The following is a 13,055-nucleotide window of genomic DNA, read 5'->3' on the forward strand; positions in this document are numbered from 1 at the left end:
TATTATTATTATTCAGATCCCTATCAACAACAGCATCACACTGATCTCTCTCTCTCTCTCTCTCTCTCTCTCTAATCAGCTTGAAGATTTTGGGAAACTTGGCTCAGACTGCCAGGTTAATTAGCGTTTTAGATTTTTCTCCCAATATTTAATGAAATAATCAGTGTAGATCTAAAGTCCAGTACATGAGGAGACACTTTGGGTGTATGCTTATCTAAGACCTGCTTAAAAAGCCCGGATGGTAGTGGGGGTAAACATACAGTTTTGAATACCAAATGAATGGGTTATTAATAGTTTTCCCACGTGTAGCTCTTAAGGCACTCTGTGGAAATGATACACCGCTTGTTATTTTATCTAATGGATGTGACAGGCTTATTATCCATAGAAGTCCACAGTTATGCCTGCATATAATTACAAACAACGAACAATGATTTTAACTTTACCTACAAAACCTATTGTTGAGAACTTATATATAGATAAAAAGTTACATAACTTTATGCTTATGCTCACAGTCGCCTCTATTAGTTCCAAATCACTTATCGTTTAAATCTACAGTGAGAATGAATGAATGAATGAATGAATAAATAAATAAATAAATAAATAAATATTTTGGAGGTATAAATGGAGAGAAACGATGCTCAGGAATCGTTTTTTTCCCCCAAAACGTTTCATATCTTTGTTGTTTAATAATTAATAAATTCTAAAAATATCGTAGTCAAATAATTGCAGCTTGATGATGAATGCATTAATATCTACAAAGTAATGTGTAAAATAAAACCCAAATTCAGCACACTTTAGAAGTTAGATATTTCTTCGGCACATTTTCATATCCCCGGTTAATTATTTTAATTATGTCGGATTTGTCCACTACTAACGAAATCTTAAAGTTTAGTATTAATTTAAACTTTAGTATTAACTTGATAAAACTAAACTCAGTAGTAAAACCCCGCTGTGTGATAATGAACCGGCTCCTCAGAGGCGGGATTGGATGAAGCCAATCAGCTTGGCTTAGACACTCTATTGGTCCAAAAATATGGGCGGTGCAGCAACGTCAATAACAGGAATTTTAGGCGTCCAATGACGGCGCGAGACACGCCCCCTACCTCATTAATATTAATATATACGGAGTACGCAAGCTGGCTCAAAGGTCATTGGTCAGTTCCTTCCCAAAGCTCCTCCCACCACCGCGAGTCAGGGTCTAGTCAAGAAAAATAGCTGGAAGACAGACTGTCTTATCAAAAGGAGATTTATTAACATCCAGAGACAATTTCCACATCCGGTTAAGTGTTTCTGAAATAAAAGATCACTCATTACACCATTCCTACCAAAATAAAAACAACTAGGGATTACCCAAGTCATAATAAAATGTAGCTCTGTTACCTGCAGCAGGGCTACAAGTCAGAAAACACACTTATGATTACACTTATCTTATTAAAGTTTTCGTTAGACATAGCTTAAATAAATGTGACTAATAATTAAGACAGGGCATGAATATAACGTTCTTACAATTTCTTCAGTAACATACAAATTTGCCTTTATATTTACTCTTTGGCTTCTGAACAAGACTTAATTTTTAGTCAAAAATAGTATTTGGATAGTGAAGGGCCTGATAATAGGCCCAATGTAACATCATTTACAGAAGTAACCCAATGTAGCAAAGCCACTTGCTCCTATCTCAGTTTTAAAGCAGATGTTATCAGGACAAACAGATCTAGAAACTAAGATTTGTGGTGCATTAATAAGGTTGTACTGATAAAAGTTTCAAATAACAAATAATACCCCAAATGTGTTTGGCTACAACTGTCAGAAGTGTGCTACAATTGTTATCGCATATTTAGTCTTAAAACAATAAATACAAAATTGAATCAGACAAACAATTTTGATTATTCCTTTTTACAGAACACTTTCAACAAAAAACTCTAGCATCTGGGGCACATGCTGAAAATATTCAGTGCAAATCAGGTCGATCCTTACTGTCCACATTACTAAATACAAGGAGCTTCTTGAATAACAGCCATCAAACTCAAAGCGTGTGGAAAATGACCCTTCTTCTTAGTTTTATGCACAGTATAACCTGTTTAATAAAGCATTCAAGCCTGAATGGCTTAAGGATAAAAACAGCTGAACCTACAGCTAGTATCATAATTAATTAGCCTAGTGGATTTCAGAAAAAATAAAGCTGAATGGCTACAATATTTCCCAAATCACTTCAGATTATTTACAGATCCGCTCACTGTGAAGAAGATTATTTCAGTATTGACCACTTGATCTGTTCTTTTGCAGTCTGTAACACCTGGAAAAGAAAAAAATGACAGATATTACTTAATGATTACATACAGTGCATGTGTAATTACATGATGAAGATCAGTGTGTGAATATTTTTGACTCCAGTGTTTTAGCTTATATTTATTCAGGAAACCCATTATATTAAATTTTTTAGATTGTAGTTTAAAAAATAATACTAAAATAAAGATGATGCAATGAGAAATACGGATAATGACGAACTATAAAGATGCCAGGACAAATTAAAATAATCCATCATGTGATGTTTTCGCCACCAGGGGGCGCCTGGAGACCGCCATTAAACAACAGCATGACCCCTGACACTGTAGAACAGTGTTGTGCACAGCACCTACAGTAAATATGATCACATTTGCAGTATATACATCAGACTGAGATATAAACCGACTATTACTCAAATATTCAAGCATTCTAGGATTAAATTTCTTTGCTGAGATCTTACAATCAGATCTCAATGTCTGCTCAGAGATGAAAAACAATTTAAGCTGTAAGCAACCGTGTTTTGCTGGAAAACTTGAATGATTAAACTCCAGGCGTCTATGTGGAGTCTTGATTTGTATCCTACTAAACTTAATATTCTCTACTAAAAATGTGGGAAAAAAAAAAAACATTGATCCAAGCCATGCTGTGTGTATGTACATGTGTATATGGTGCGAGTGTATGCTCTAGCGTGAATACACTTACATTAGTGGTGATAGCCAGTTTCTCAGTGATATGCTGCATAAATTATGGTTTTAGAGCAAGGTTAGTACAAAGTGGCAACATGCACCAGCAGTTAATCTTTTTAATTGTTAAGAAGTAGTAGTCAGCTGCAATGTGTAAGGAACACAGCCCAATAAAGCAATGGGTGGGTTACGATTTAGTTTGAAATTTTAGAAAACTGATAAGTGATTTGTCTAAACACTGCACAAACACTTTAGTTTTCTAAGCAAATCAGTAATATTTGATTCAGAAATATTCCATCGCCAGCAATTCAGTGTTACATGTCTGATTGTGTGGTTGTGCATGTAACAAAAGAGCTTATGCATGTGTGTATGTGTGCATTTGTCTCACCTGAGCCACACTGTGTTCTGATAGAGGGCTGTCATCAGTCTGAAAGAGAAGCCAAGACTGAGATACTGAGAGAGAAACTAGAGCACATTCATACACACAACACACAGGCAACAAGTGTAGGTCAAGGGCAAAAAGTTTGGTCAAACCAGTAGACATATCATTTTAAAACGAGATTAATTTGTATTCTTTGTGACCTTGTATGTCTCTGCAAGTTAGAACTGTAATTTGGACTGTTATTAATTTGGACTTAAAGGTTAACTTAAAGGAAAACTCCACCCTGAAATATTTTACATTTAGAATGACATATTTGTGATGTGTGCAGTGACTTTGGTGCTAATTTGTTGGTTGGTGCTGTACTGTTGAGTTACTGGTCTTCTGCCAGTCTAATATCACAGCTAGCACAGTTATAACAGCATTTAATAGAAGAAAAGAAATCAAGTATCTTACACATAAGGGATAACAATCTGATCTTAAAAACAAAAGCGCAAGAGCCTCTTTTTATCAGTGACGTTCAGTGTCATATTAAATCCAATGTAGAAGTAATGGAGACAGCAAACGTTGGACTCAAAGTTGAAGAACAAAGCAGCTATATGATGCAGTTGCACTGAGTTATGGCAGAAACTCGAATAGGCTTGTTAGCAATCTGCAAGATGACAGGCACAATGTTGTTGATGGTGGTATTAGCATGAAAGCTGAAGCTCTGGAAGTTTATTTGAGTGTACAGATGAGGAGGTGAAAAAGCTGGACATATTAACCGACTAAAGTGCTGCTGCATCACTCTCTTTAGGTAGAGATGAAGTCAGGGCTAAAGCCCACTGGCACTGCTATCAGTAGGTAGTTGAATAGCATTGTGGGTAATGGAAACCATTAAATGAACTAAGATATCTATGAATGTTTAAATGTTTAATCCAAAAATATCATAATTTCATTACAAATAATTTTTGACACCATTGAGGATTACGTATTAATTATATAGATTAATAAGCAAGTCATTCTTGGTGGATTTTTCTTTTAATGTATAATTTTATCCTGTAAACACATTTATGAGAAAACTGAAGAAAGAGCGGAATGTGAAATGAATGCGTTCCAGATGCAAAAGAAAAAACCCTCATCTTTTACCCATATGCAAATTTATACATATACATGATCAAACTTGTAAGATACCAAAGAGGAAATCCAAGTAAGAGCACTACAAAGAGTTATTAAAATAAAATAAAGACCATGCCATACAGACAACTATTAGGCACCAATAGTTAATCTGAGGCAATTACATATGAGTGATTTGACTGGGTCAAGGTAAGTTTGCAAAAATGTATACATCACTACATGCTAGGGGTGTAACAATACACTGTGACACAATGCGTGTGATGATGTGCATCACAGAAATGTGCAACATCAACATTCTATTAATTGCACATGTAATGCAATTGCACTATTTGAACACCAGAGGTCTCAATCTGCGCAACCCATAGATATAGAGAGCACACTGGTCACATGATCATGTTCTTTCGAGGCAAGTCTGCGACATTTCCAAGATTACCCATTACCGAGATGGGAATTGTCCGAAATTGTTAAGTCACTGATAGTCTGATAGCTCCAGACTGCAATGACCAACACGCATTATACGTTATACGGTTACACGACCACATTATAACATTTAAAAAGAGCTTTTCAGTACTTTCAAACAATAACATCCCCGCACCTCTGTGATCTACGGCAGTGGAAATGGGGCATTTTAGCCGTCTTTGCAGCTCTATTCCTGCTACGGAGCTCAGTTTCAGTTGTTCAAGTCCTCAGGACAGACACTTTGTTTATTTAATCAAAATTTTTGAGAACTTTTTTTTTTAAGACCTGGTGAACCTATAGTACATTTTGTTTACAATATTAAACCTCTGTTCCTTTTATTTATTTTGTTGTTTTTTTTTACAATATTAAACCTCTGTTCCAATTTATTTATTTATTTAGTTTTATACAGACAATTGTTCTGCATTGTTTATTATATAGAAATACTTTGTTCAAATCTACTGAGAATCGAAGCAAATTGTGAATGCAGTATTGTGAATCAAATCGAATCGTGACTGGAGTGTATCGTTACACCCCTACTACATGCTAGAGCCTACACACTGCTGTGAAGTTTTGTTCCAGCTTCAGAAAGAGAACACACTTTTCCACTCCATGCAGTTACCTGCCTATATCCTCTCTCCCTCCCCCTCCTGTTTTCTCCATTCCTCTCTCTTTACTGTGAGAAGGAGGTGGAGAGGAAGAGGGTCTTTTCTGTGCGAGTTAAAAAGGCTGGCTCTTCTGTGCCTGGCCCTCCATGTTACCCGTGATGTATTCGAACAGGACAAAGCCAAAGGCTTGCTCTGACACAAACTGACAAGGTAGAGGAGTATATGTATCACCATGTGAAACAGTGTGTTTGTGTGCATACAACATGGATTACAGCACTATATATTATTTAATGTATTAATAATACAAGTAAGGAGATAAGCAGTGTAGCCTAAAAGGCATGCAGCACTATCACTTTGTCACCAGTCTGCCACATTCCCTTCAACAAGAGCTGAACAAATAACTACAAACCCAAATCCCATGAAGACCCCCGGACCAAGAAGTCCACCTTGTAAAAACAGATTCACCAAATAGAAGCAGACAACACGAGCTCAGTATGATTTGTCTGCTTTTGCCATTAGGTCACACAGAGCCTGCAGCGGCCATGTTGACTTTTGCTCGTTAAATGTGTTTACTTTCCTCACTGTGTTAGTGCTCTTACCCTGTAGTTGACCTTCTCGACTACCTGCTGCGGGTCGCTCTCCAGGATCACCCTGTCAACCAAGACCAGCAAGGAATCAGAGGCCATGTATGAGAAAACAACTTGCTGAATAACTGTCTCTTAGTGATTGTATACCATGTATAATGTGTTTATACTGCTACATATTGCAATAGTGATATGACTTACAATACATTACAACAAACGTGTGTCTGTGTGTGATGTCACTGTATTAAGTATTAATTTCTTCAAAAAAATTTTTTTTAATTGTACCAATGCCACGATTTACTACAACCCCGCAGAAACCCGATCTGAGATTGTTCTCAGATGCTCACAGAACACAAAAAACTCGACTTATTTGATCATCGCAAACTTCTCCAGTATCTGTACTGAATAAACAAATAAACAATCATTTTATGCCCTAGTATACTGTCTGTATTCATACACTAAATTTCTCACCCTCCATCAATGATCTCATCCACCACCAGAAACACTCCATCCAGATTATCCAGCAGACATCTTTTCTCCACATTTTTCCTAAATGAGAGGGTAGACTTATTTATTTTATACATTTTTAGATCGTGAATGAATAAATCCTGAATGAATGAAGTTTTCGTAAATTGAACAAGAAGGAATGAGGGTCCGAGTACCAGTTTTTATTTAATCTGTTATTAAAAACAATGCAGAGCCTAATTCTCAAATGGTATTTAATATATAATAATAAAATTATTTATTATTTAAGGTAAGACATCAGGCCTTTTTTTGAGCTGTTTGAGAAATCGTCACGAAAAATTGGAATATATCTGAATATGTTATTATAAACTATTCATCTGTTTTATTTTTTTTTTTTTATAACATCATGTTGGAGTTATGGTAAGTATGAGCTGAGAGATTCAATTCAGACTGTTTGTTTTTATAGAAATGTACACACCATATTAAACATCTTTCAAAGCTAAATATACTTTTTGTTAAGGGGTCAATACTGGAAAATCATAAGGAAGCTCTAGATAGGTGTTTATTTGTTTAACCCTGGCATTATCTTCCTCTCTGCCCCTAATGTATATCCCACATTGTCAAGTTGGAGGTTTCAGAAATTTCTGAGCTCCAAACTGGTAATTATGAGTTTGACTTTGTAGTTTAGTAATTTAGTAGTAAATTAGAGGCTTGACATGACGTGAACGTCCTAACTGTAACAGTTTTCATAAATACAAACAGTTCTCTGTGGTAGACTAAGACTTAGGAGTTTAGGATACAACTGTATGTTTGAAGTGATTTGTGTGATTTTTGTGTTTACAAACCTCAAGATTTGATTGAGAGACTCAAACAAACAGTTCAACACCGCCATCAACATCAGCTGTGGAAAATGAGACACAGATGTGTGTGTGTATATATATATATATATATATATATATATATATATGTTAGAATTTCTCTGACTTATTTATTTAGATTAGTAGTGTATATTAAAGGCAAGGATTAGTTAGATCTGTGATAACTGCTGCATGGATCATATTTAACACAGTGGTATAATCTGACGTTCTTCCCAAAAAAAAGCAAATGTTTTTGAACTAGAAGATCCGTTATGATGAACACTTCATCCAGGTTACATATAGAGTACTCGTGTTGTATAGAAAGACTCACCTCATTCTCCTGTGCACTGCCCACCACATAGAAGAACAGGTCTATGCTGCTCTTGTACACTATAGTCATGCCCTCCAGGAAGGCTATTTCATCTGAAAGGTCATAAGGAGGAAAGAACTCTGGCTGTTATTCAATAACAGTTGATAATTCCACAGGACAATTTGAGACACATACACTCACACTCACTCACACACACACACACACACACACACACACACACACACACACACACACACACACACACAGACCTTGCCTGGGGACTGTCATATAAAATAAAGGTTACAAACTTGATAAGTAACAACCCCCAGAAACAGTGTCAGTGAGTCACTATTCAGTTTCATTTCTTTTAGAAAAAAAGGAGTAGTATACATGTGGGTCACGCATTCTAACCATGACATAAGGGTCTAAAATAAGGGTGGGAACAAGAGAGTGGGTTAGCAGTACAATATCCCACAGTATCAACCCATGGGCCAGAGGGGAACTTTCTATTGTATGTGGGTTTCATTCATAACCCAGACAGAAACAGCTGAGAGTGGATGAAATACTGTTGTCCCTGCCTTGTTGTTAACTTGTAATCTGAGCTACAGGTGTGAAAGAGACACTATGTGGTTTCTAATGACAATGAGACTATGTTTGTAGATGTTGTAGACATTTTGCAAACCATATGAATAAATAAATCTGTAAAAATGTAAGAAAAATTCAAATAAAGTTCATACTGTTCATGGGGCTAACCAGTAAACTAAAAGAAACTGTCTAACATTGTAAAGGTTTTAGTTAGGGACAGTGCAGCATATAACATCAGAATTTAACTCTTTAAGTGTCTATGAGACAATCCCTTTGTCTCATAGACACTTAAAGGTTCTACCTAGGACCATCCAAGCAACCTTGAACGTAAAAATGGTCTTGCCCTTTCATGTTACAACATCATACCTGAAGAAAATCTGATGAAGTAAGTTGACATGATGTTCATTATTTAAGTTACAGTGTCAGAAAAATGAAACCAAAGTAGTTCCTAAACTGAAATATTTAAATTGCCATTTTAAACACTATCCAGGAAAACCATATTATGCTCACTATACTTTTACTTACTGCATCAATATTTACTCACTCTCAATAATCTATGCTCTTAACCTGAACTGATGGTTTATTCTGTCAATATTACCCTTTTCACTCACACACATTCTCAAATACAAACAGAAACCTGAAAAACCTACTGTCTGCTTTATGTGTTTTGTTGAAGACGTTCTTCTCGAAATTTTTCTGCTCCTTCATAGAGGGATACAGCTCTGTGTCATAGTACTGAAAGTACAAAATAGTCCATTGTAAATCACATTTTACACAGCACAAAATAATCCAATTAAAAACAATTCAAATAATAATCCTATTCCTTTTATCAACCTGTCCTTGTCTTTAACAGTAATGTTGCTCATTGGGTGGAGTATTTCTGGTGTGATTAAGCCTCACACCTGACAATCATTCTCACTAAGGTGAGGCTTAGGGGTGTGTTCATATTCATTTTTCTTTTGTCCATCATCAGAAATAGGACAGCAACAGAGCTCAGTTACAGAATGAGGATTAATGTTTTTATACCTGATTTCTTAAACATAACAAGGTAAAGTTGTGAATAAAGTACAATAAGCAGAAAAAATGTGCAGTTCACCTTCGAAAGAAGTCGGTTTCCGTCATTATCCAAGATGAAGACTGCCTTAACTGTGTACAGCGAAGGCTCCTGTGTATAAAAATATCTTAATTAAACAATTTTCTATAGGTTTTTCACTTTTTTAGTAAATATTATCTGGAAACAGCAATCAATACAGAGTTAAAAACATGAATAAGTTTAAAGAAGACTAGGTTATAGAAGCAAGCAGGTGTTGCTGGTCCAGAGTTCTTCTTTTTTTTTCCCCTCCTCGTCCATTTTGCAGAATCTCTCCAGACCAAAGTTCTGTTATGCACTGACTGCCACTGATCCAGAGTCGGAGTGTACCACAGAACTTGGGCCTGGAGGACTGATGTTGGCGAAAGGTGGCTGCAGGAAAACTGAGTAGGTCACTTTTACTGTAAGAGTTTCAATCAGTGTCATGATTAGGTTACTTTCAGGAGCACCTAAAAAGTGTGAGAAAGAGGCTCCACAGTGGGATAGCTGTCCGTCGTTCCCAAATGGTTTAATGAATATTAGACAAAGCATTTGGAACTGTGTACACTTACACATTGGCTTGGCTGAAAATGTATGTTGCATAGTGTCCACACTCACTGACAGTCAATATAAGGCTCTTTTTTTATATATATTTCAGGAAAATATGAAGTGGACGTCACCTCCAAATAACTTAGTGTAAATTAAGGTAAACTTCTGTAGCTCTCTAGACCATTTGCTCTTCTCAATCTGTACTAACTTTCTACATAATTTTTAAAATAAATAAAATAAATAAATTAATAAAAATAAAGTTTTTTTTCCAGACTCAGCTGAAATCTAGATTTTTAAAAAACTATGTGAAGATTTTAACAGTCCTAAACTGTGTAAATTTTGTATGTTCAGAAATTATATTTTCTACAATGTTTGCCTTCAACATTACATATTTTAGACCTGAATGTTTTGGACATTAGAAGAGTTCTATCTATCTATCTATCTATCTATCTATCTATCTATCTATCTAACTATTTATTTAATAGTAGTAGTAGTACTTTAAAGACAAATGTCAGCAAGCTTAAAGGCCATGGTTATAGCTGTGTTTGGATGTGAGAGAGAATAAAATAAGAATAATATGGTGGTGGTGCATGGATATGGACCTGTTTGCTAAACCTCTGACTGTCAACTAGTGCAAAAGGACAAAAAATGAGCAAGGAAAATCTTTCCCAGCTCTGAAGAGACACAGTGAAGAGATCCACCTGTGGAATGAATTAGACTGCTGTGCTGAGGCGCTCCATGACAGAGGACGTGGCAGCCGCATCCCACCAGGCAGTGCGCACACAGCGCAACTTTAACTCCACACTACTGCTGCACAACTTTACACAACTGCTCATCAAGCCCAGCATCACACCATACACACTGCACTGCACCTCCATCACAATACTCATTATGTGCACATATATACTGTAATATATAATATAATATATTTTTTTTATTATTGCTGTGCCATATTCAGAGAAGTAACATCTGTTACAATCTCCTGCTGATCCACACGTTTCCGTTGCACTGCATGCATTTAATTCCTCAGAGCACACATTTTCGACGGATATAATCTCCTCACATGTCTAGCTGTGTCATATAATAAGCTACAGGTGTTTAAAACACTCATGTTAGCACGATAGCTTTTTAATCCCATCAACAGCACTGTATACTGTTCTGTCGCTGTAATCTATGCGAACATTATCACTTCTGAGGGGAAAAAAAGGCAAAAGGCTAATCAACAGGTGCGTTCTTTCACCATAACACTGAACATAAATATTTCTGAATGAAAAAGAAAAATCTCAGATAGCCTACCAGAGCCACGGAGTCCATGGTGGTGTTTAGTGTTGACGTGGACAGCTTTGAGCTGTCACTACTGGAGCGCTCGTAAAAACCTCTGACTCATACAGGGGGTGGAGCAAATCCGCCAAAATGGCTAAATCCAACCCTGCGCACTAAACTACTAAATAGTATGCTCTAATAGATACTACACTGCGTGTGGTGACGTTTAGTACGGAAGTGCGTGGAACTAAAGCTAGCGAGTAAACGGAAGCCTTTGACTGTTTTACAACTGGTTTATACCACTTAACTGTAGAATGTTTAATATTTGCAGTTGAACGAAAGTGATAATGTTCATGTTTCTTGAATTAAAAAAAAAAAAATTTAACGGAAGTCAAACTGTGTTCTATTCGCCGCCATTTTGGATCTCGACTCCATTGCAATCTGATGCCGTATCACTCCGTCACAGAACCAGAATGGCGGCAGTTGCAGGTTAATGGAGGCCAGGGATTTGAGGAATATCTTCGATTGGTGTATGCTTTTTCTGACGCTGTTACCACATGAGCATTTTTGACTTGGCAGTATTTTAATGGCCGTAGTTGAGTAACTCAGTGCTTGGCAAATGTTGAGTGCTTTAGACTGGCACACGCCAGTGTATCTTTGTAATTTAATATTACACTATTTAAAAATAGTTATAATCACTGTTTTAGGGTTTAAATGTCTACATTAGGGAGACATGGTGGCTTAGTGGTTACCCCTGTTGCCTCACACCTCTGGGGTTGGGGGTTCAATTCCCACCTCTATCCGCATACACAGAGTTTGTACAGGTTTGATTCCCACCTCTGTCTGCATACACAGAGTTTGCATAGGTTTGATTCCCACCTCTGCCAGTGTGCACAGAGTTTGCATGCTCTCCCTGGGCCTTGGGAGTTTCCTCCAGGTACTCCAGTTTTTTCCCCAGGCTAATTGGCATTTCCAATTAGTGAGTGTGCACTTGCGCCCTGTCCAGGGTGTCCCCTGCCTTGTGCCCCAAGTCCCCTGGGATAGACTCCAGGTTACCCTGCAACCCTGTGTGGGATAAGTAGTACAGAGAATGGATGTCTGCATTAGCTAACATCATCAGAGCATAAGTGTACAGAAAAGAGAGACAGAGGATTCTGGGGTGACTACAGGACACAATAAATAGACGTCAAGCCAGCTACATCAACTTTTCTGAATAGGGGGTGTTGCGCGCTTGTATTCGAGCACTTTATTTAGCCAGAATATGTAGTAACCATACTGTGTAGCTTTCATCACCTACTCCCAAAATGTACACAGCAGTCTTAGGAAGATTGACTGCCTTACTTATAACTCACCAATCACTTTTAACTAAACATAGCTTAGACACTTCCAAATCAACATAGACAAAAGACTGGCCTACAAATACTTTTAAGTCCTTTGAAATTAGCATTTAATTGAAATGGCATATAATTATTGTATAACAGCTAGAACACCTGCAGTAGGATCCCAAATGCCACAGAGATCTATCCTCGTCTCACTAAGAGGGGTAGCTTGCTCACCAGACACAAGGCTTTCCTAACAAGACTATAATAATAAAGTGCCAATAAAGTGCTAATTTAAGTAGGTGGAGGAGGTAGGTCTTTAGACAACATTTGAAGACTGTCAGCGACTCAGCTGATTAGAGGGAAATTTCATGCCACCAGTTATGGGCCAGAACAGAGAAGAGTCTTGAAGCATGCCTTCCTTGTTCCCTGAGAGATGGTGGGCTCAGTCGAGCAGTGCTAGAGGATCGGAGGGAGTGTGGTGCAGTGCGGGGTTTCTCCCTGGAGAAGCTGGACAGGATGCTGGGAC

At 37.2% G+C, this 13,055-nt stretch overlaps 1 protein-coding gene across 4 annotated transcripts; it reads right to left on the reverse strand.

The window, feature by feature from the left end:
• Window positions 1-1,228: 1,228 nt before the first annotated feature.
• Window positions 1,229-11,385, reverse strand: copz2 (COPI coat complex subunit zeta 2). 4 transcript variants are annotated; one of them, XR_008303380.1, is made up of 10 exons: window positions 11,241-11,385; window positions 9,423-9,491; window positions 8,977-9,061; window positions 7,763-7,854; window positions 7,420-7,475; window positions 6,581-6,658; window positions 6,125-6,176; window positions 5,540-5,727; window positions 3,355-3,393; window positions 1,229-2,293 (listed from the first exon to the last, which is right to left on the reverse strand). XR_008303380.1 is itself a non-coding variant. In XM_026917024.3 (10 exons), the coding sequence occupies exons 1-10, from the start codon at window positions 11,256-11,258 to the stop codon at window positions 2,246-2,248; spliced, it is 570 nt and encodes a 189-aa protein (XP_026772825.1). In that variant the 5' UTR covers window positions 11,259-11,385; the 3' UTR covers window positions 1,229-2,245. The 4 variants fall into 4 exon arrangements, 2 of the variants coding, with proteins under 2 accessions (XP_026772825.1, XP_026772827.1); XM_026917024.3 differs by lacking the exon at window positions 5,540-5,727 and adding an exon at window positions 2,986-3,018; XM_026917026.3 differs by lacking the exon at window positions 5,540-5,727 and having other exon boundaries at window positions 11,241-11,384.
• Window positions 11,386-13,055: the final 1,670 nt, after the last annotated feature.

This window comes from Pangasianodon hypophthalmus, chromosome 13 (genome assembly GCF_027358585.1).
Source record: "Pangasianodon hypophthalmus isolate fPanHyp1 chromosome 13, fPanHyp1.pri, whole genome shotgun sequence".
NCBI lineage: Eukaryota > Metazoa > Chordata > Actinopteri > Siluriformes > Pangasiidae > Pangasianodon > Pangasianodon hypophthalmus.

What these genes read in the sequence shown, in the direction of transcription:
- copz2 (XM_026917024.3), bottom strand. An exon ending in GAAACCGACTTCTTTCGAAG is followed by an intron (nt 9,062 to 9,422) that starts GTGAACTGCACA and finishes TTGTACTTTCAG; the next exon opens with TACTATGACACAGAGCTGTA. An exon ending in GCAGTGCACAGGAGAATGAG is followed by an intron (nt 7,476 to 7,762) that starts GTGAGTCTTTCT and finishes CATTTTCCACAG; the next exon opens with CTGATGTTGATGGCGGTGTT.